Consider the following 21,724-nt stretch of genomic DNA (forward strand, 5'->3'; position numbering starts at 1 on the left):
GTGTAATCTGTTCATGGAACATCTTGAACAATTAGCCATTAACACTGCTCCCAATCCCCCACTGTGGTGGTATAGGTACGTGGACGATACACATACGAAACTAAAAAGAGCACACGCTGACGAGTTTACTGAATACCTTAATAGTTTGGACCCCGACATAAAATTCACCACAGAAGAAGAACAGAACAAAACCTTACCTTTTCTGGATACTCTTACGGTGGTGAAAGACGATGGTTCGTTAGACATTAGGATCTACAGAAAACCCACCCACACGGACCAATATCTGAACTTTAGTTCTAACCACCCCCTTGAGCACAAACTGGGTGTCATTCGTACATTGTTTCACAGGGCGGATACTATTATTACCAACCCCCAAGATAGGGAGGCTGAGAAAGAACACATCACTCAGGCCTTGCTAAACTGTGGCTACCCCAAGTGGGCAGTTTCCAAGGCAACTGCTCCCAAACGTTCTACAACTGATAGAAACCGTCAGTCAAACTCTTCTACGAGGCAGAACAGAGGTTTAGTCGTCCTACCCTATGTTAAGAACACCTCTGAAGCTTTACGGAGAATCTTCGGGACACATGGCTTAAAAACGTGTTTCAAACCGACCCGTACGTTAAGACAGCTATTAGTGGCCCCCAAAGACAGAACCCCCAAAGAACAAAAGTGTGGCGTGATTTACCACATTCGGTGCGCAGGTCAAAATATCAGAGGACCTTGCCCAGAGACATACATAGGGGAAACAGAACGGTCTCTCAAGACTAGATTTCTGGAACACAGGCGCCCCAGTTCAAACACATCGGAAGTGTCGCAACACATACACATCGAGTCCCCCGGACATACAGTTACATTGGACAAGGTGCGCATTCTAGATAAGGAGCAGGATTACTTTGTGAGAAGCGTGAAGGAGGCAGTTTACATCAGGGCCCACCAACCCTCTCTGAACCGTGATGGTGGGAGATACCGTCTTCCCGCCACTTTTGATGCACTCCTGACGTCATCACGTTTCCGACTTCCGGAAAGTCAGCGATTGCATCACAAATCTGACGAAGGTTGACGGGATCAGCCGAATATTTATGGTGAGTTCTCCTTATTGTGTTGGAACAAGTCAAACTCTTTAACTATGTATTCTACCAACACAGATGAGCTTTCATTCGAAGGCATTTCTAGTTATCGTAATAGCTATTATTATCTAAAGACCCCCTGGCAGATCCCACTGAAACTTGTCAGGACGGGAATGGAGTATCTTACCGAGGGGTAGTAGCTGTGACCACATCAGGCAGGACGTGTCAGGCCTGGGACAGTCAGACACCTCACGAACACAGCAGGACGGCTGCCAACTATCCGTCATCCGGACTGGATGGCAACTTCTGCCGGAATCCGGACGGGGAGTCCGGAGTTTGGTGCTACACCACGGATCCGAACGAGAGATGGGAACTGTGCGACGTTCCTGTTTGTGGTAAATAATTATTTTGATTCACTTTTCTCATGTTTTCATTAAAATTTCAACTATGTAGTGACTACAAACATGTATTCACCTTTGCATCTGTTCACCTGTACTTAGCCCGATAGGGCATGGATGTACAATAACGGTTATGTATTGTCGTTGTTATTGTTTTCTTTCTAACCGATTATTGTAATTGTTTAAAAATCTATTAAAGGGCTGTATACAGACAATCGCCCTTTAATCAGACCTTTTTTTATATTTTTATATAATCGTAGTTTTGTCAGGTGATTTATTTATTGTTTGTAGAATTTTGATTTTTAATATGTGTTTTCTTTGCTAGAATCAACATCTAGTCTACAGTCAACCAGTCTCCCAGACTTCTATTTGGAAATCGCACTTTTCGTGGACCCAAGCCTGGTTCAGGAGTTAGGGGGGATCGCTGGCGCTGCAGAGTGGTCAAAAGTCGTCATGATCGGGGTAGGTGTGGCAGACATTTTTTTAAATAATTATTTCCTTAAACTTTTTTATCTATTTAAATCTTTGCATCCATTATGAACCATCTCAAATGACTACATTTTGAATCGTTTTCTTCTAAAAGGTCCAGCGAAAATTTGACTCAGGTTCACTTGGAAAGATTGTGAACCTCCGGTTGGTCAAGTTTAACCAAGCCGTAAGTATAAATTTTTATGCTATAGTACCTATACACATGGGGTTTCAAGGAATATATCCTTTTTAGATATATCTGGCGCACTCAACCTTATACAATGCTGTATACTATTTTGATGTTTGTTTTATTCGTTTGTTTTTCGCATGACCGGTAAACCGCAGCATGTACATGTAAGTTGAAGCTGCGTAAGACAATACTGTTAGGTTAGAACCCGGGAAGAAAAAAAATTAAAACCAATATTTTTTTTAAAGTATGGTGGGTACATTCTTTAACGTGCGTGGAGTGTTGCTCTCCCTTCACACGGGACCTCCTATAACGTCCTATCCGAGGGATGTCCTGACCGAGCCGAACACGCTACTGTTTACGCCAACCAACACCACATGTTACATGGTCTTCGGTACACCACGTTAACGGATTGTATTTCTAGGATAACTTGGCGATGCAGAGTGATTCGTATCCCATGCTGAACTCATTTTGTCTCTGGCAAGAATCTCAGCCAGACAACCTGATGTGGGATGTGGCCGTGCTTGTGGTGAAGTAAGTTCTTAATCTATTAGTATTACTGAAGTATGAAACAAATGGGATTGTGGTTTTACTAGTTTTACTAGTAAATTCGGTTTCGTCTGTATGCTGTACTATTTGTCCAGGCTTCTTACAGCTCTACAACAGTGTGTAGTTCTGCTTACAATGTGTACATTGTTCTAGTAAACAATGTGTCAGAGATCATATGCCTCACACAAATTTAACCATGTTATATATTTTTCATTCTCTTAGTCGGGATCTAACTTCCGTAAACTTCGGGAAAGGTGTTCTTGGTAAGTGTAATTAACTAATTAAGTATAATAAACTAAAGAGCTAATTAGTTAAAAGGTAACTTATGAATATATTGGGGTCGATATCAATAAATCGCACACATTTTTGTCTTACAGTTCTACTCTAAAAAGTAGGTTACACGTGGGACATTTACAGGAAACAAATGATCTCCAAATTCACAGCACAGTTTAATATTACTAGCTTGAATAAAAAGAAACAACATTTCTTAGGACTAACCTAAACGTCTTGATTTTAAAGGAAGAGCAATCCTTGGCGGCGTGTGTACTGGGCAGGACACCGATAAATGCGCCATTGTGGAATATCGAGGGTACCAAACGATCGACACTATTGTTCATGAGCTAGGACACAAGTGAGTTCCAATTTTCGATTGAACAACACCTTAGCTGTTTATGTGACGTAATTTTTTTTGCAAATAGAACGATAAAGACAAACGATTCTTGATAAAGAGTTGTAAGAAGTTTACATCTGGCCTCCCCCTTTACACTTTAATGAATGAATGACGACCTTTATTGCACATTTTTGCCACACTGGCGTAGGTATGGGTCAAAACAAAACATAATGAACAGATACATACAAAATAAAATAGTTATCATTAGATAAATGTAACCTGTCCTTGTCATCGCTTTTCAGTAATCGTAGAGATAAAGATACGAATTTGTTTCTCGATGGAATGTTTGTCCACTTGCATTGGGAATGTTCAATCTGTGCTTTTTTCAGCATTGGAATGGATCACGACGGAGATGGTAATGACTGTGTAGACGGGAAAGACATCATGAGCACACTGGACTATGGCGGCAAGACAACCTTCTCCAGCTGCAGTGCACACAGCTTCAACAATTTTCTCAAGTACGCTTCATCCTGAGTTAGACAGTATTTACTGCAATATTCCAGTTTTAGGCAATCACTCTTGACATAGCTCTCTCAAAAATTGAAAGTCTGACTTCTTTCACACCATGAGTCTCATAAGGACACTGTCAAATCTACTCGTATGTGTGTGTTTTACTTATTTCTTTGTTTGTTTGTTTGTTTGTTTGTTTGTTTGTTTCGCATAACCAGCTAACCGCCTTTTTAGGCGTAACAAACCAGTTTTGTACATACAAATACAAGCTACTCAGACCGAGAGGTACTGCTATCAACGTCTGTACTCTTTCAAAGTCTTTATACTCTACAGGAAGACAGTGACCAATTGCCTTAACGATGAGGCAGACAGTGTGGTATACACGATTCCAAGTGACACCCAGCCAGGGGAACTTGTGTCTTGGGATGAACAGTGTGAAAAGGCCCTGGGTACGGCCTGGCATGGAAGCGACAAGGGATGGCGAAGTCGGGTGGGAACAGAGATGGACAGGCTAAGGGATTATGTAAGTACTGAATTATACAGTATATACAGCATTTACACAATTTACATGTACATGTGCGTATTGAATTCAATAAAATACGAAATTGACACCTGGTCTATTTAGTTATCTATTTATTTTTATTTTTTGGATTTAGGAAGATCGGTGCTCAAAAATCTTGTGTACCGATGGAAACGGCAAAGAGAAGAGTATCATACCAGTGGAGGGCACCGTCTGTGGGACAGATATGGTTCGTATAAGAGTATTTTGCATCATTTTTTGGTGGGGCGCTTAGCCGCCGGGGCCTCGAACACCTGATAAAAAGTACTGCACTCATCCCTGCAAGGCATTAGAGCAAACAAGAAAATATCTATTTAAAGTTAAATAGTAAAAAAAATTTTGAATTGCAAAAAAAAATGTTGAGACCCTTATCAACCTACGCACAATTATGTTCAAAGTGGTGCCGTGGAGGAGAGTGTATTGGTGATGACCTGGATTCTGCTGAGCCGCCTGGTGACGGGGGATGGTCCGCCTGGAACCAGTGGTCAGGCTGTACCAAAACATGCGGGCTGTTCGGCGTCAAGTGGCGCTATCGAGAGTGCAACAATCCTGAGTACGTTAGTTGGCTAACATTTACGTATTACTATTTATTTTATTAAACGTATGTACTCCAGCTCTACGTATTATAATTTCTACATACTCCTCTTTTTATTACAATTTGATACATGTGTGAAACATGTTAACAAGAATGTGACATATATATAGTGTAACCGTAAATCGATCATCAATATTAAATTCTAAAAAGCGCATTTTCGAAACTTACCTTTCATCTATGTTTTACACAGGCCAGTATACGGTGGTGCGTATTGCGTTGGTGACAGTACAGAGTTTGGAGTGTGCGAGTTACAAGTAAGGAAATTAAATCATGTCATATTTGAATTGGCTACCAATCGGTTGATAATGTATATCTTATATAGCTATATATCTAAATTGAAAAAAAAATTGACAAACCTGGGATATGTTAATTATTTCTTGTTTCCTCTCTTTTGTAGTCATGCGTCAATGCAACCAAATTCCACGATGACCGTGCCGACCAGTGTGCTACTCACAACGCCAACGAAACTTTTGTCCCGTACCTCAGCGTCCCCCGTAAGTGTGGCCTTTGTTTTAAACTAGACCAATAAAAGTAAGATAAGGCCACACCAAGTAATTTTTAAGGATGACGTCCTGCCCTAGCTGTTTCGGTTGTTTAATCACATTTTCCCTTATCCTATACATCGTGACTTTTAGCCATAGTTACAAGAAGCGGAATTTCTTTGTGTCTTCTGAAAACAGGCCAAAATCAATGCGCACAGACAACCATCCATAAAAATTACTTTGCTCAATGTGGCCTAATGTCCTTGTCTTACATGTAGTAGCTTTTCATGCTAGTCAAAATAGCATTTATGATTGCTCAATGATGTAGTTTGTGATGCATTGTTCACATTAGTGACTTATATGACTTAAAACTTCCTTCTCATCTGAAACTATTCATTGTTTTTTGTTTTCATTTTAGCTCGTCTCTACTGCAAACTGACCTGTATGTCGGAACAAAACAACGACTGGATAGACATGGGGAATGTGGAGGATGGTTCCCTCTGTCACGAGTTCGACAACGACATCTGCATTGATGGCGTTTGTCGGGTAATTATAAAGACTATTCAAACTAGCTGCTTTGTAGTATTATAATGTAACCGACAATGCCAGCCATATGAGTTTTTGATAGGCTATGATATTATTGCAATTACAATACTAAAGAAAACAGTTCATTATGATTCACTTCTAGTCGGTTGGCTGTGACGGCGTCTTTGATTCCAACACAACTTATGACAAATGCGGCGTGTGTGGGGGAGACGGAAGCTCCTGTGTGATGCTGAATGGAAGGAAAACGTTCGAGTCGAAGATTGGTAAGACTTTCCTTTTGTCAATTTATTTTTGGTAGGCGAATTAAGTCTTGATTGTGACCTGCCTTTTTGGATATCATTGAAAAAAAAAGAAGAAAAAATACAAGAATGTAATGAAACACATTGCACCTTCAGAAATATATTAATTTAGTAATTCTATTCGTACTATTTCAACAATCTTTTATATATCTTCCTGGAAGCTTGTTCCTTTTTTTATTAATTGTTTGGTTACTTCTTTTTAACAATATGACAGGATTTCACGACATTGTCACCGTGCCAGAAGGCGCTAAGTTTGTGCGAGTTAAGGAGCTGTACCCCGGCAAACATGACGAGCCGTACTGGAACAGCTATCTGTGTAAGTAGTTTCCGGTTGAATAAAGAAGCCTTCGTAACAAAAATGCATCCAGCGTAATGCAAAATCAGAGTATCGAAGTGGGCGGAGGATGATTTATCTGCCTGTATTCAAACTGTAACAGTTGCCTTGAACAACAACAAATCGATAAAGACAAATCGATCCTTAATGACCCAAAGATTGATCTTAGAATTGTGAATGGGTACGGTTACTAGGTCCTTCCTAAGTGAAACAATGACATGACGTCTGTTTATTGCAGCTGTTGCCACTCAGAACGACACGTGCATCATCAGCTGTTCAATGGACTCATCACAGCTGGAAAGCGGCTACGCCGAAGCAGCGGGAACCACCTTCCGCTACTGGCAAAAGTACGAAACACACACACACAAAATATTTTGCCGTGTGGCGCAATGGCAGAGTGCTCGATTCGGAACCACGAGGTCCCGGTTCGAGTCCTGACATGCGACCGATCTTTTGCCCTTACGAAACCTCTTGACACGACTTTCCTCACTTATCTTATATGAGTATTGTCTGAGTATTGTATGTCTTGTACATTTATATGTTTGGGACACAACACCAACAACTGCTACCTATGTCCCACGTTCATTGCACTGTTGCAATTTCAATAAATCATCATGGTTCATCTTGAATATTTTGACAGGTTAATTATCGACACTCCCCTTACCTTTGACGCTGAGTACCACGGAGCAGGAAGTGTGTTCACCTACGGACGTTTCCTCAGTATCACCGAGGAGGTCTTTACATATGGTCCCATCAAAGAGCCCGTCAACTTCCGAGTAAGTAGACTGTAACAAGCGGTGTTTCTGATGGTATTGAATAGCTAAACGCAACATTAGCAAAACATGGTTCTTTTTCCTCTAGTCAACTTTTACTAAGTTCAACAACCTTGTTTGAGCTTTATTTAAAAAATTACATTTAGGTTCTCAACAACTGACTTCCAAAGCTGGTGTGTTACGCCGAAAGGCGGTTATACCGGCTATACAGATACAGATGCAGAAATCATTGTAACTGACTTTCAATAATTGCAAGACTACGTATAAACATATTCATTAAAAAAACTGAAAAAATGTATATTTTTGCAATAGTACATTTCAGTGTCTGACCTGAATGTGACGTACGAAGTAGCCTACGAGTATTCCATGCCGACCTACACCTATCACCAAAGTCTTGGTCCTTGCAGTAAGACGTGTGGATACGGTAAGGATATATATTTTCAAATGTTATGAGTACGAAACTCTACAAATAATTTCAAGATAAATAATCGTGATGTTCAAACATAATTTTGCACGTTAATTATTCGATAAAGAAAACGATAATAAGTTATTGCAAATTTCCAATTGCAAATAACAAGGATCAAAGAACAAGAAAAGAGTACAAAATAAATTTGAAAATCTACAGAAAGAAAGGTAATTGTCTAAAACTATAACTGTGCCTTAAACTATGTCTAAAGAATGGATTTGAATTCTCTTTTGTAAACCAAGGAAGACGTAATAAGCCCCAGTTCAGCCCTAGTATATAGAACAATAGTTTTCATATATAGATAATATGCTATAATTCTGATTATTAATGTGAAGGTATCCGTGAGGTGATGAACGTAAGTTGCTACCATAACGGACGTGATGAGAAAGTGGACGACTCCTTCTGTGAGGACAGCGGACAGGAGCGCCCCAGTAGCGACCCCATCTCCTGCTTCAACATGCTGGTACAGTCCTGTAAAGCAAGGTAACGTTCGTCCGTAAAGTTTTTTTTTAGGTTGGTAGATTGCTGGTTTCAAAGCAAACGGATGCCAATGAACCGCATGTCATCATAACGTTTATTAGATGAGCACTGATGGCTGAAAGCTACTGTGCGAGGTAAAACCAGACATCATTTTCAAAATGAATATAATACACGGTATTCTTTCCCTGCCCTTGGTGCTGATTTGTGTTCTCATAGCTACACTTTCCCTGCCCTTGGTGCTGATTTGTGTTCTCATAGCTACACTTTCCCTGCCCTTGGTGCTGACGTTGACAGGCAAACATTGTGGTTGCTTAGACATTATCAAAAATGTTCAAATCGTATCTGTAAACGTGTGAAATATGTTTTGAGGTCTTAAATTTCGTTACAGTGCATTATCATTCTCTAGAAATATAAAACATATTAGATCTAGAGTGAAAACATGTAACGCTCTTGTCTGTTTTGTATCCTTCACGTAGCTGGCAGGTTAGCGAGTGGTCGGACTGTTCTCGCACGTGTGCTGGGGGAATACAGAACAGGAACGTCACGTGTATGAAAGCCAGTGCCGACGCCTCCGGTATTGAAGAAGAGGTCCCTCTGTACGAATGCATGGAGGCAGACTACCCGTCAGCCACTAAGATTTGCAACACCGGATACTGCGACGGCTACTGGGACGCAGGGGCTTGGGGATCGGTAAGTGCCAATAAGAAAACGGTTTGCCTTCCGCTGACAAAGGGTTTAAATTTTAATCATCTACCTACCATTGTATTTAATTTGTGTGACACGTTATCTCACGTGACATGGGGCAGCCAATCAGCAAGTATAGAGGAGCGACACAATTTCCACTTGCATGGTCTTTCAGAAAAGTCCATGTTTAAACAAACCTAGTCTCCGAAGTGTTTAGGTATTTGAAATAATGTTTCAGGATATTTCTAAAGCGTTGTATATAGTTCCTTCGGTACATTTCCAGCGCAATACGAACTGGTTTTACTTCCAATTGCTAGGTGACGCTTTAGGGCGACGAACACGGTCCTAAACTAAACTAATCTTCTCATCAAAGAGCATTCTTAACATAGTATGTTTATTTTCTTTAATCTCTCACAGTGTACTACCACGTGCGGTCCGGGAAAGCGGCATCGTTCTGTCAGATGCATGGCTGTGGGCATACACCACATCCCTATACAAGTGGACCCGTCCCTGTGCGATACCGACTTTAAACCGAGTAATGAAGTAGACTGTTGGGAGGCTGGAATGGAACCAGCGTGCCCCCTCTTCTACTGGCGATTGGAACTGTCTGCTTGCAGCGTTACATGTGGAATAGGTTCATTTTCTAAAAATTACACATTGTTCTTGTTGTTATAGTAAAATTTTGAACTTTATTCCAACATAAGGATTACAAAGTGATCAAATTTTATCCGACCACTGTCGCCTTCTTTAGGATAATTAATGATCAATCACTTCTAAACGTAATCTCGCGAGAGTTACGGTTACAGACACGTGGCCTTATTCACACGAGACTTTACGAACACGTGGCGTCAGGAATTGATCAAACGTGCGATGGAGTTTTTCATGTTGTTATCCATTTTCTATCGCAAAATTTATTGTTATGGTAAGAAAATAGCTTAAACATTTCTTGAAATCATTTAAAAATGGCTACTATAACTAAGTTCATTAAAACCGGTTGCAGTTAAAAATTTCTTTTGAATCAAATATGCATGCACAATTTTGATATGAAAGCATAAGAACTTTACATGAATTTAATTAAAATTCCACTTACGAATCTAACAGGAGTTCAGTCGGCCCAGCTGAAGTGTGCAGCCCAGGATACCCACACCGCGGTAGACATCAGCTACTGCCAGGCTTACAGCCAACCTGACGAGCCGTCCGCACGGGCATGTGACATGGGCGTCTGTAACACGGCAGGTAGGAAAGAGCATATTGTTACGGTAACCACACTCTGGGCATAACAGTGGTCAGTTCTACTACCCACTGCTAGGTGGCGTTGAAGTACTAGTGAGAATTCAGAGTACGGTCCGAAATGTGACTGTTTTTTTTAGCTCCCCTCATCACGGTTTAAAACCGCAATTACTTCTACGATTTAAATAGCCTCCTTAATCCAGAAAGTTCATCTGTCGTCGTATCTGTCTATTAATTTGGGTTCTTTCACCCTAGTACGTGTGTATTCACAAAATTTGCCAGAGAAGTTGTCGCTATTTTGTTGCAGGTGGCAGCGGTAGCAACACCGACGTCGAGTACCATCTGTCCAACGCTACCATGGTGATGTGCAGCCATTTTGACGAGGCTACTCGCCACGCGCTGTGTGACGGCCAGGCCAGATTCCTGCACCTCCTCCAGACTGCCGACCAAGTCTATCACTTCACCGCGTGCCCTAGTAAGTGCTGCCTTACAATTTCTGGCGTTTATATTGCATTATAGTCACAATACATTTTAAGGTTTTGACTCATGCGAGAAAAAAATGCTACAGAAAAAAAAACATGTTTCCATGAACCTACACTGATATCAACGTTTAACGCCACGCCATTGTCATTAGCTATCTACATCATATCATAAAGCTTCTTTATTGACTTAACAAAAGTACAGTGACTTCCTTATGGTTTACTACTACTACTAAGAGGTTAGGGTTAGGCCAGGTATAGTGTTAGGGCTGGGGTTAGGGTTTGGATTAGGTCAATGAGGTTATTATTTTTTTTTTTTTGGGGGGGGGGGTCATATACAGCTATCAGGAGCTATCAGGTTGACTGCTTATTGAAACATAGTATCATTCACGGTAAATAATATGTATTTTTGATCCATGTTTTAGATTCTATCAGCCTGTTCTTGCTGATTGACCAGAACATGGTTCCTGCCGATCCTGCTGAGCTGCTCGTTGAAACATCCGACGTCTACAAGTTCTACCGAGCAAAGGCTGATGTTGTGGTATTCTATTCTCTATTTCATCATTGTATTCTACTGTTTATGATGTCAATAAATGTTTGGATCTAGCTTGGAGCTGTACTGAGAAATTTATTTTGTTGTCAAAAAAATATTATTGCAAGGATGCAGACATCGTTATTTAAAGCAGTACCTCCAAGTTACATTACAGGGAATATTTCTTTTACGTGTACATATTATATATTATACCTAGCTTTAATTGCATTAATTAATGGATTGTTGTGTTTTTATTAGTTGATATTTTTATACGTACAGCTAAACGAAGTGTTCCACTGTGGACATGAGATGGACGTTATGAATACGGAGGTCACAGAAATCAGGTAGGCTTTGTTGTCTTCTAAACTATAACATCAAGGGTACGAAATATCACATATTCTTTTTCGGCAAAAAAACTTTATTGCATTCATACTAATCTGTTTCTGTGTTGCAATTGGTTTGTGTCTGTGTGTGTGTGTGTGTGTGAGTGAGTGCATGTAACAGATATTCATTTACAATTTGTTTACAATCAAAACGAAATGATGATGCTTTTTTTCTGCGTATGAAACATTTTTGCAGCGAGGTGGACTCAGCCGGGCCCCAGGATGTCGACATCACCGGGGATTACTACCGGTTTGACTACCACAACACTGCGGTGTAAGATTTTTTAAGTCGGCACTAAAACACTGGATCTGAGAACGTAATCTGTATGGCTCGCTGGTTAAAACACAGCTAGAGCAAGTTAAGATCCTTTTGTTGTTATGAATTTTATGGAATGCTTTGGCCTACTGTTACAGTGTGGGTTTGTTTCTGCTTTCAAACCAACAATCGTACATAAAAGCAGACAAAGTAACATATACCTCAAAAAAACTCAGGAAAGTGTGTTATGATTAATAGTATTCAGGCACAATGCCCGTCTAAACTGACGTATAAATAAAACATAGACGTAGAAAGCTGTCACCATCACTTGCTTGCAGCGTTTATTTTATTGACTCCTTTCTTTCTTTCCCTCTTTTTGTGTGTGTCTGTGTATAAAAGTTACATACATATATAAAGAATGAAACACTTTTCCTGACTGTTAGCACAGTTTATTTTTATCATCAGACCACAGATAAATAGTGCCACTTCGCTTTTACAATAAGTACGGTAAGTAGATGTACATACATTTGCAACTTCAAAGCAGAAGCTAAAAGATACACTAGATACACGACTTATACATTTTTCGGGTACCCAATCCTCCCAACAACTTATCTCGTACGCGTAAGTTTTGCACATATTCTTTAATAAAAACCCCACCCCACCCCTAAATCAGACTCGTAGGCGCATAGAGTTAAAGGTACAAAATTCTACATTGAGAACTCAACAATGCATGTAGCTGCCATAGTGAAGAGTTGTTTAGGTGACGTCGGCAAGCCAGTCAACACTACGCTGAAATGTCATGACTTTAGTTCCATCCGGCGTTGTCAGAGTATTCCTGTAAAAAGACAACATTGAAAGTGAACAAAATGCGAGCTTCAATGTTTCCTTTAAAATTTTCATTTTATCCATTATGAAATTACTACATACATATGGTTTTGTGCTAATATTATGCTTCGATATAATCGAAAGTATAAAGTAATTTCCCTTACACACCGTGAAATGATTTGATAACAACGCTATTTTACCTGGTAGAAAGCGTCCAGCCACTTCAGGTCAGGCGGGTGCATGGTGTCCGACATGCCGCCTCCCTCCCGTAGTGCCTGCGGTCCAATAGTGTCGTCAAACGTGTAGAACGGCAAAGTGGATACAAATACCTAATGGGAAAAATAGACAGAGTTGTTATTTTTTTCTTACCAATTTTATCCGTATAACAATTAATAATTAATATTTAAATGATATTTAAAACTTTATTTTAATAAACTCATGGAAAACGTTTCTCACTCGTACATTATCCCCCGCCATGTGCAAAGTGTCCTGTTGTCCGTTTCCCTCCACGTTCCACAGCATGCCTATGGGAACTCTCTGTGCGGAGGAGACCTTGGCGTTGTGGTACTCCGCCGGGCTGGGAGTACGCACGTTGGGGGCCCGGGTAGTAGTCCGGACTCCCCCCGCCCACCAGGTATGGACCGCGCGATGTGGTCCGGACATCGCCACTGATCTCCCCGCAGGCAACACTTTGGTATTAACCACCCCCATGGTTAACTGCAAAAGCGATGGGAAAGTATCATGAGTCAAGCATGCCCAAAATAGCGCTTACAGTCAACTAGATGAAAACACTAGAAGGTTACCCCGACGTAATGCATGGGGTTCAAAACAAATATGGCGTCTTCGTTGTTTACCTAGGCTTCTAAACAGTGCCTTTGTAAGGAATTAGCCAAAAACGCTCATACAATCAAAAGTAAACAACTTCACCAGCAGCTGTTAGCAAAAACATATTTGAGTTACGGCATGGCACAAAATTCTGGGAGACGTTTTTGACTGCTGTGTCATGGTCTGTTTTTGGTAGTGCGTCACAGCATGATTGCGCAACAGGTGTCTCGCTGAGCAAAGAATACGCACTCCCCCTTTATTTTACATTTCTCTATCAGACACACACAATTTTGTATGAAGATATAGAATGCATGTTTTTAAACAATGTAGAAAGCGGCTTCAGTGGAGATAAAATCGTTGGCCGATGATACGAACGTTTACGTTTCCGGAATACTTGTTCTTAGATCGTATCCGTTACACCGCCCCTACTTACCTTATGTTGCCTCCGGCTACAGTTTTCGTGTCTATAAATATTTGGTGGTAGGACAAAAAAAATCTAAATACTTACGGCTGAAACTGCAAGAAAGGTTTTTCAAGACGTCGAGGCTCTAGATGCTACCTTCTTCGCAGCCACAGCCAAAATATTGCGCACCTGAAAAACATGAAAAGTCCCCGTGATTGTGTGTGAATAGAAAGGGGAACTCCATCCAAGGCCATTGTTTACTTTTGGCATGAGTCCAAATGTAGGTGTCCTCCAACAGCGCGAAAACTAATTAGTATTCAGCCAAGCGTAGCTAGACAAACAGGTACGGTTAAGACTGCGCATGACTCTAGCGTCATTATTTACTTTGGGTATGAAGCCCCCAAATGTAGGTGTTAACCAATAGTGTTCAAGTTAACAAACTTAGTAGTCAGCCCTAGGGCTAACAGAGTATTATTGGAAAGATCGCGGCCGAAAAGGTGTGTCGTTTTTATGCACTACGTCATACGACCGCTTGGTCGACTATACTGACAGTGTGTAAGTGACCTTCATCAGTGTGAACACATTTGCGAGCACAACATAACGTGCCTGTTACAGCACAAAACCGTATCGTGTAGCGACGTAACGTCACTTGACGAGAAATCACACTGTGCACTGTGTGGGACAGGTTTACAGAGGACACCCGTGTGGTAAGTAGAATGTACTATACTGTGTTGTTTACTTACGACCCTACTTCCTGTACGATATACTGCCCTTTTCAGTGCGTTTTCTTAAGTACAATGTGGGTCGAAATCATCCATGATATTTCTGTGATCACTGCGTGTCTTTAGACCGTACGACTAAGTAATAGTAGGGGCAGTTTATGTACATATAGTTATTTCAGCTACTTTATAACCCATCTTTACAGTACACCTTGTTGAAACATGACCTCCCTACGCCATTTGCCTCCCCCAGTTCAAAACAAGTCTGACAAGATATCCTAGACTGATATAGCAAACGTCTAACAATCAAGCTAGCAGACCATGGACGAAAATGTTTCAAATAGATCACGTTTTCCAACTTATATACATTTGTACTTAATTCCCCGTGTCAAAAATTTATAAATGCTCCTGTTGTGTTCATGATATGGATTTCAACAAGTGTATTTAACCAGGACAGTTGTTATCAAATCATTTATCATGCGTCTGAAACCTGTTAGGCTGCATTTTCCAAGCAGGAATAGGTAAATACGTTACAGACGAAAGCTCCTCTTCAAAACACGTCTGTCTGTACCATGTGTACATATACCTAAAAAGCTCTGAATACTGCACAAAAAGGTCTCTATTGATCTTGTAAACAAACTGCACCGTCATGTGACATGTGCTAATTAAACCTGAGAACAGGGCGCCATTTTGGTACTGACAAGGAAACAAAGCAGGAAGAATAGTGTGCTATAGTCTCTAAACCAGACTGTGAGGTAAAAAGTAAATTTATCTTCTACTGTAGGCATTTTTAGAATTGGTTGTGACCCTAAAGCGTATTTTGTCGATTCTACCATAACTGTGATTAGGAGTCTATCACAAAACGGTTTTGATAGTAAAATATTTCGTCGCGTATTGTTAGAAACAGTTAAGTGTATCGATCAATATGGTTTAAACTGTTTGAATTTGTGTCCTAATTAGATGCAGTAGAGCACACTTGGCTTTGAAGACAGCAATCCTTCATGTTCATGCCCTGGCTGCCTATAGTAGTTGATTTGTTTTGGGTTTTTTTTTTAGAAAAAGACTCTACAGCAGACATGACTGAAAAGGTGGATATGGCCCCGCCTCCATACCCGGGGCAAGACCCAGGCCAGTCAGGAGCCCAGATTCCGGGACAGCCTGTCGGGTACGAGCCACAGCCGGGACAACCTGCTGGAGAATACGTGCAACCGCCGGGGCAGCCTATGGTATACCCGGTGTGTAAACTTGTCGACATTATGAAGTTTTAAATATCTCTTTGCAGTTTTCCAGCAACGCTTTTAATTTTCTTCTTGTATAAGTGCGCGCGTGTGTGTATGTGTGTGTGTGTGTGTGTGTGTGTGTGTGTGTGTGTGTGTGTGTGTGTGTGTGTGTGTGTGTGTTAGTGTCTGTGTGTCTGATGATATTTGGACTTAGGGTATACCTTTCTGTTTCAGGGGATGGGACCACCAGTGCCGCCTGGAGCAACCGTTTTCGGTAAGGGCCTACTAAGGCAGCTTATTTTTTCAAAAATGTACACCTTCTGACGGTGCTCTGATATAAGCCCGGGCCTTATTTACGACGTGAAATAAAAGTTACATAATAGTTTTTAATCATCTAGACTGCTAGACTGCTGCTCTATGTCAATGTGAATAATTATGGAGTTGAACATAAAAAGGGTGCCATCGGATTTTGTATTAAATCGTGTATAAGAATACATTTTATATTCTTTTGTGACACATGACGTTACACGTTTTTTTATTGTATAGCTTCTGAATTTGACGCAGGTAAAAGTTTTTTTTTGTTCAGAGATTCGTTTTTGTACAAAATTTCTTATAGCACATAACATCCTTTAAAAGGTATTAGGTGTGTTAAATAAAGATAAAGAGTGACATTATCATACAAATATGTCTTCATACATAGTCCGCCAGGTTCCTGTGATACCACCCGACCACCCTACACGCAGTAAGGACCCGGTGAGGATGACTTGTCCAACCTGCCAGCAGAACATCGAGACAACCATCACCCGGGAGATCGGGCTCTTCACGTGGCTGGCTGTGGGCTTTATCTTCCTGATGGGGTCAGTGGTTTAAAATATTCGACACGTTTACATTTCTTGTAATTCAACATACAGTGTCAATGTCGTAAACTGGCGATCAGGAAACTGGGATCTAGGACAGATTTTTCCACAACAGCTAGGCGCCGCTGTGGAGCATTGTAACATCTACGTACTAAAATATTACCAAAGGAGAATACATGATCATTTAAGAATGTACTGTAAGTCTCTTTAGATTCGCGGGGCCTAAAGTATTTCGGAAGTACTAGCATCAGTACTCATTAATTTCTAATGGGAGTATGTGTGTAAAGCAAAGTCTAACGGTATATGTATATTTCGTTACTTTTACAGGTTTGCGCTCCCTCTTTTCTGGTTGGGATGTTGCTTCATCCCCATGTGTATCCCCAGCTGTAAGGACACCAGACACACCTGTCCTAACTGTGACACTCACCTGGGAACCTATCAGATCGCCAAGTAAACACCCGAATTGTCTGAAGATAATTTGGTACCGGATTTCGGTCCGATAGTACCGAGATGTCTTTAAGAAACTCTTGAGGAATCGCGGTGCTCAAGGCACGGACAAATAACTGTATAATTTTCCTCCACTACACCACCCGATGTACAATAGTCAAAAGTAGACTTAGTGTTTTCCTGCCCAATTCGTGTATTTGTATGTATGTAATTGCCCTGTGTGTTTTTTGCCCATAAACTGTAAAGTTGACACATTTCAAGAGAACTATTAACCCCTGCTATGTTGATTGATTTAAATAAAATTGAAAGTGAAAAGATGTCGAATATCACGTTTTGCTCGTTTAAAATAATATGATTATTCTTTGTACTGTGAATGAAGTGTAATGGCGTTAATGTTACTGAGATATAACAGAAAATTGAACATCTGGCTACAGTTACTGCATATACTATTTGTATTGGATGTATTACAATAAATAAACGCCTATTGCATCATATGTAAGTTCATAAGAACGATTGTGATATAGCATTATCACAATTATCTAGCGAAAAAAAGTGGGAACTTTTTTTTTTGTTTCACCCTATGCATTGTGTATAGTGCTACAAAACTGAACAATACATGTGGCATTTACTTGGACTGTGTGGCTACTACATTGTTAACCAGGCTAAAAACGGATTATTGAATGTGATAATGTTTGAGGCTCGATTCTTTTTTAAATGTTACCATAGGTAAAAAAAGTAAATCTTTTTTGCTTCATTGTCGATCAGCTCTAAGATAGCTCTATGATATTCTAATGGTGTCGTATCGTGTAACACTTTGCGTGCACCGTGAATGGGTTACCAGGCTACGGCCGTAAACACTGTCATTCGAGAGAACTGGTCCGTGCCATTTCGTGTCTGTAGCAGACAGCTACAGGTGGTGTTAGCTCGAAGGTAAGACTTTTCATGTTGTTCTTTTAAACCTTACAACTAATCCAATACATATGGAATCTGGACATCTTTACCCTAAGGATGCATGGGCTCACAGAAAATTAAGCATCATTTTGAAATCTTACACTACAATTCATTCTGGGCAGGGTCGACAACGAGCGACCGTCGAACGACGTTGCATGCTTACAGCTGTAGTAGTTGCAATGGTATGAAGGGATTGCGAATGAGTACATTGCCGTATTAAATACATAGTTGATTTGAAAAACGCATGTATAAAACCTATGTACAGGCAAACGACCGCTCGGACGAAGTTTCAAAACACGCAATTGGAAAAACAACCCCGTTGTTTTGCATTTACAGCCTTATTTCCGACAACAAAGAAATGCAGTGACAATTGTATGTAGACTTCAGAGTCATTCAAGTTCTTTCCCTCCTTTTTTTCTAAAGTATAGAGTTGTATTTCTGTATGGACCTGTAGCTGTTGTCAAAAACAGGGTGACGAGTCGTCACGAGGTGTGTAATAGGAGAAGACGACGATAGTGTATTATGTTTACAGTGATCTGGCGTGGGGCCAAGGGGAGGGGGAGGGGCGTGTGTTGAGTAGGTGATAGCCTCTTTCTCAGGCTTGGGAAGTACACCCATGAATAAAAAATACATGCATACATACATACAAGAAAAAATACATGCAGAAACGCACACACGCCGTGACGCACATGCAAACACACACACACACAAACACACGCGCGCGCGCGTCTTAACACATGCACACTGACCCACCCACAAGCACAGATAATCTGAAAAAAATCAAATAAAAACAAGGTAGGTCAATGTTTACCGACGTATCAACATCATATGATTTTATTTTTACAGAGCTTGCGAGAAGAAATGGCCGACGAAAAGGGTGACCTACGAGAGAGGCAACAGGCTTCTCTGCCTGGGCAGCCCGAGGTACGGAAACATATTTCAAACATGTGTCAGATTGTCTACCTATCGAATAGTTTTGAATTTGTTTTAGATTTCGTAATCTAAACGATGCAAAGGCAACTATAAACCCGGGAACAGTTTCATCAGGTTGGTAAATCACTGAGAAAAAAAAACTTTTTTTACATAACCAAGCTATAGATACTTTCCCAAACTATTTACTATAGCAGCGACACTTGGGCTGCATTGCAATGTGAACCAGTCAGAATTGCCCTGAGGAAGGTGACAGACGGTCACCAAAACGTCGGCTGTGAATAAAAGACTTGGTTGTGTAAAAAGAGTCTCTTTACTCACCAGCTATTAACGCAAATTTATTTACCAGCTTGTTGATAATTTAATGTACACAAAATTAAGGATCGACTGTATATGTTAGCATACACTACAATAGAACGTGTTACTACTAAACCCTTAAAACATTCTTCTCCAATATTTTGATTTTAGCCCGGACAGCAGCCACTTCCAGCCGGGACTGTTGTTTATAATGCTGGTAAGTCAGGACATAACTTTAAAGTCTGTAATAGGCTTACTTCTTTAGAAAAATACAGTCCAACATGGCATCATTTTAAAATTGACTGTATTCTGAGGGACGTATATGTGACTGCGTTTTCTATCTTTTCTATTTGCTTTGAATTCAAAATGAATACTATTTAAATTGAACAACAACTGTAAAAGACACAGCTTTTATATCCTCTAATTCAGTAATTGTAAGAAACTAGTCTATTCTATAAGAGGAACTATTAAATGGCATTGTATTTTTATTCTTTTTTCTAGCAACTCAGCCGGCTGGTGTCCCTGCGCCTATCCCCCACCCCCCGGAGCGCAGTAGAGTGTCTGTGCGGGTGAAATGTCCATCCTGTCAGCAGGATATCAACACAGTCACCGAGACAAAAGTCGGCAAGTTTGCCTGGCTGGCCGCAGGGCTCGTCTTTCTGCTGGGGTTTGTTTCTTTGTTTGTTTGTTTTGTTTTGCATAACCAGTAAACCGGGAACACAACAGTTTTGTACGTGTATTACAAGCTAGGTATACGTATTTTATGTATTTGTACACAGTAGGGATTATTACCTTCTAGAATAAAAAAGCTAATAGAATTTATCTGTAGCATGAAAGAAACAAAGTCTGAGCAAAAGAAGGTCTGTTGAAAAGAAGGTTGAATAGCTTTGTGCGTTTCTAGTCATATAGTGGACAATCCATAATATAGAAGTTGTTTATTGCAAATTCCTGCCCGAGGGCTAATTGCATACAGACATTGACAAGAAAATGTGGTGATACATGCATAAGCCTATTTGCTAACAGGAACTTCTACGTGTACGATATACTTATCGAACCTACTATCTCTACTTAAATCTAATAACGTTGGTATACATACAGGATAAAAAAAGTAAATATGCAATATGTGAACAGGCCTATATATAGGAACAATGTAACTGCTATTCTAATCTATTCTATCTTATTAAACTATTCTTGTCATGCTATTAGGGGGTTGGACTTCTTTTAATAAAATGTCGTCCATTTAGGTTGTCGTTCCCGGTGTTTTGGCTGGGGTGCTGCGTCCCATGCTGTGTCTCCAACTTCAAGGACACCAAGCACTCCTGTCCGAACTGCAAGGCGCACGTGGCCACCTACAAGATTGCCAAATAAGGAAGGACTGGGGGAACGTTATCTGCATTTTTAATGTGATGTTATGTCCATCATTTGAATGTCAAGTGATGCTTACTCTGAAAATGACTTTTAGGCGTTTGTGTTCACAAGTCTGTTTCTAAGCCTTTTTGTGACACAATTAAATTTCTCGATAACTGATACTGAGTATTGATAAGTACTTTCAAGGGTACGAATGACGCAGTTTGGTTGAATCAAACTACCAGTGTCACAAGAACGCCAAATTACTGTGTGGTCACATATATTCTGTTTCTAAAGAATATAGAAGTTGTTACTTACTTGTATAACTTATTTACCTACGCAACCATTGCCTCTATCCGTAGCAATGTTTCCTAGCGTGCCGACTGATTTTTAACTTGAGTTATTTTTACCTTCGCCAAGAAGGTTATGTTTTCAGAGGCGTTCGTGTATGTGTGTGTGTGTGTGTGTGTCTGTCTGTCTGTCTGTCTGTCTGTAAACACGATAACTTGAGAAGGCTTAAATGGACTGACTTGATATTTGGTAGGTGGGTAGGTCGTAATGAGACCTCAAAATGATTAGATTTTGGGCCACCTGGCGGCTTGTCATGGTACTGCAGCAGAACTTCCGGTTTTGATATCTCAAGATCCAGACATGCTAGGGTAACCAAATTTAGGTGGTAGATAGCTCTTGTGCTGGGGATGAAGTGACATGAGTTTGAGCCCCCTAGTTGCTTGCTCTAGAACTGCAGGGGGGTTTAAAGGACAAATGTTTAAAAGAGGATAACTCAAGAACCGATTGATGGATCATCGTGATTTTTGGTATGTAGGTAGCTTAAGTGATGCTTGACATAATGATATTACAATTATGCAAATATTGATGTAATTTGCATAATTAATGAGGAAATTCTATAAATCAGCTGCATTCCATGATAGGAAGTTCAAGCTTGTAACATATGTTATTAAGAACGAGAGAAACACAGGCAAATATCGATTATGCAAATGAAGACTTAATTTGCA

General features: G+C 40.3%; 4 protein-coding genes across 4 annotated transcripts in view; 3 read left to right on the plus strand and 1 right to left on the minus strand.

Moving 5' to 3' along the window:
- Window positions 1–12,194, plus strand: part of LOC109478233 — a 19,688-nt gene extending 7,494 nt beyond the window's left edge. The window contains exons 11-31 of the mRNA XM_019779691.1: window positions 1,202–1,462; window positions 1,791–1,927; window positions 2,049–2,120; window positions 2,545–2,654; window positions 2,892–2,932; window positions 3,189–3,300; window positions 3,669–3,797; window positions 4,123–4,312; window positions 5,341–5,437; window positions 5,844–5,971; window positions 6,114–6,234; window positions 6,485–6,586; window positions 6,843–6,951; window positions 7,245–7,380; window positions 8,807–9,013; window positions 9,425–9,641; window positions 10,109–10,243; window positions 10,545–10,712; window positions 11,142–11,257; window positions 11,528–11,592; window positions 11,828–12,194. Coding sequence (XP_019635250.1) covers window positions 1,202–1,462; window positions 1,791–1,927; window positions 2,049–2,120; window positions 2,545–2,654; window positions 2,892–2,932; window positions 3,189–3,300; window positions 3,669–3,797; window positions 4,123–4,312; window positions 5,341–5,437; window positions 5,844–5,971; window positions 6,114–6,234; window positions 6,485–6,586; window positions 6,843–6,951; window positions 7,245–7,380; window positions 8,807–9,013; window positions 9,425–9,641; window positions 10,109–10,243; window positions 10,545–10,712; window positions 11,142–11,257; window positions 11,528–11,592; window positions 11,828–11,909 — 2,735 coding nt within the window. The 3' untranslated portion in view covers window positions 11,910–12,194. The remainder of the gene's footprint in view (window positions 1–1,201; window positions 1,463–1,790; window positions 1,928–2,048; window positions 2,121–2,544; window positions 2,655–2,891; window positions 2,933–3,188; window positions 3,301–3,668; window positions 3,798–4,122; window positions 4,313–5,340; window positions 5,438–5,843; window positions 5,972–6,113; window positions 6,235–6,484; window positions 6,587–6,842; window positions 6,952–7,244; window positions 7,381–8,806; window positions 9,014–9,424; window positions 9,642–10,108; window positions 10,244–10,544; window positions 10,713–11,141; window positions 11,258–11,527; window positions 11,593–11,827) is intronic.
- A 19-nt stretch (window positions 12,195–12,213) lies between these two features.
- LOC109478331 lies at window positions 12,214–14,642 on the minus strand. Its single transcript, XM_019779831.1, has 4 exons — window positions 14,046–14,642; window positions 13,175–13,429; window positions 12,913–13,041; window positions 12,214–12,722 (listed from the first exon to the last, which is right to left on the minus strand). Exons 2-4 carry the CDS (start codon window positions 13,421–13,423, stop codon window positions 12,693–12,695), a joined length of 408 nt encoding a protein of 135 aa, XP_019635390.1. The 5' UTR covers window positions 13,424–13,429; window positions 14,046–14,642; the 3' UTR covers window positions 12,214–12,692.
- A 680-nt stretch (window positions 14,643–15,322) lies between these two features.
- Window positions 15,323–17,899, plus strand: LOC109478370 (lipopolysaccharide-induced tumor necrosis factor-alpha factor homolog). The gene is made up of 5 exons (XM_019779899.1): window positions 15,323–15,414; window positions 15,716–15,894; window positions 16,114–16,153; window positions 16,580–16,736; window positions 17,064–17,899. Exons 2-5 carry the CDS (start codon window positions 15,736–15,738, stop codon window positions 17,188–17,190), a joined length of 483 nt encoding a protein of 160 aa, XP_019635458.1. The 5' UTR covers window positions 15,323–15,414; window positions 15,716–15,735; the 3' UTR covers window positions 17,191–17,899.
- A 110-nt stretch (window positions 17,900–18,009) lies between these two features.
- On the plus strand, window positions 18,010–20,729 carry LOC109478247 (lipopolysaccharide-induced tumor necrosis factor-alpha factor homolog). The gene is made up of 5 exons (XM_019779704.1): window positions 18,010–18,113; window positions 18,981–19,058; window positions 19,533–19,578; window positions 19,863–20,028; window positions 20,606–20,729. Exons 2-5 carry the CDS (start codon window positions 18,996–18,998, stop codon window positions 20,727–20,729), a joined length of 399 nt encoding a protein of 132 aa, XP_019635263.1. The 5' UTR covers window positions 18,010–18,113; window positions 18,981–18,995.
- The last annotated feature ends 995 nt before the right edge of the window (window positions 20,730–21,724 follow it).

Source organism: Branchiostoma belcheri, unplaced genomic scaffold (genome assembly GCF_001625305.1).
Source record: "Branchiostoma belcheri isolate BF01 breed outbred unplaced genomic scaffold, Haploidv18h27 scaffold43, whole genome shotgun sequence".
Lineage (NCBI taxonomy): Eukaryota > Metazoa > Chordata > Leptocardii > Amphioxiformes > Branchiostomatidae > Branchiostoma > Branchiostoma belcheri.

Bases quoted from the DNA above. Each gene is read 5' to 3' on its own strand.
- LOC109478331 (XM_019779831.1), bottom strand. From the start codon at position 13,423: ATGGGGGTGGTTAATACCAAAGTGTTGCCTGCGGGGAGATCAGTGGCG. The intron at 13,042-13,174 runs GTACGAGTGAGA...TTTTCCCATTAG, and splicing joins TGCACATGGCGGGGGATAAT to GTATTTGTATCCACTTTGCC. The intron at 12,723-12,912 runs GTAAAATAGCGT...GTCTTTTTACAG, and splicing joins GGCTGGACGCTTTCTACCAG to GAATACTCTGACAACGCCGG.
- LOC109478370 (XM_019779899.1), top strand. From the start codon at position 15,736: ATGACTGAAAAGGTGGATATGGCCCCGCCTCCATACCCGGGGCAAGAC. The intron at 16,154-16,579 runs GTAAGGGCCTAC...CTTCATACATAG, and splicing joins GCCTGGAGCAACCGTTTTCG to TCCGCCAGGTTCCTGTGATA. The intron at 16,737-17,063 runs GTCAGTGGTTTA...TTACTTTTACAG, and splicing joins GGCTTTATCTTCCTGATGGG to GTTTGCGCTCCCTCTTTTCT.
- LOC109478247 (XM_019779704.1), top strand. From the start codon at position 18,996: ATGGCCGACGAAAAGGGTGACCTACGAGAGAGGCAACAGGCTTCTCTG. The intron at 19,579-19,862 runs GTAAGTCAGGAC...TCTTTTTTCTAG, and splicing joins GACTGTTGTTTATAATGCTG to CAACTCAGCCGGCTGGTGTC. The intron at 20,029-20,605 runs GTTTGTTTCTTT...TCGTCCATTTAG, and splicing joins GGGCTCGTCTTTCTGCTGGG to GTTGTCGTTCCCGGTGTTTT.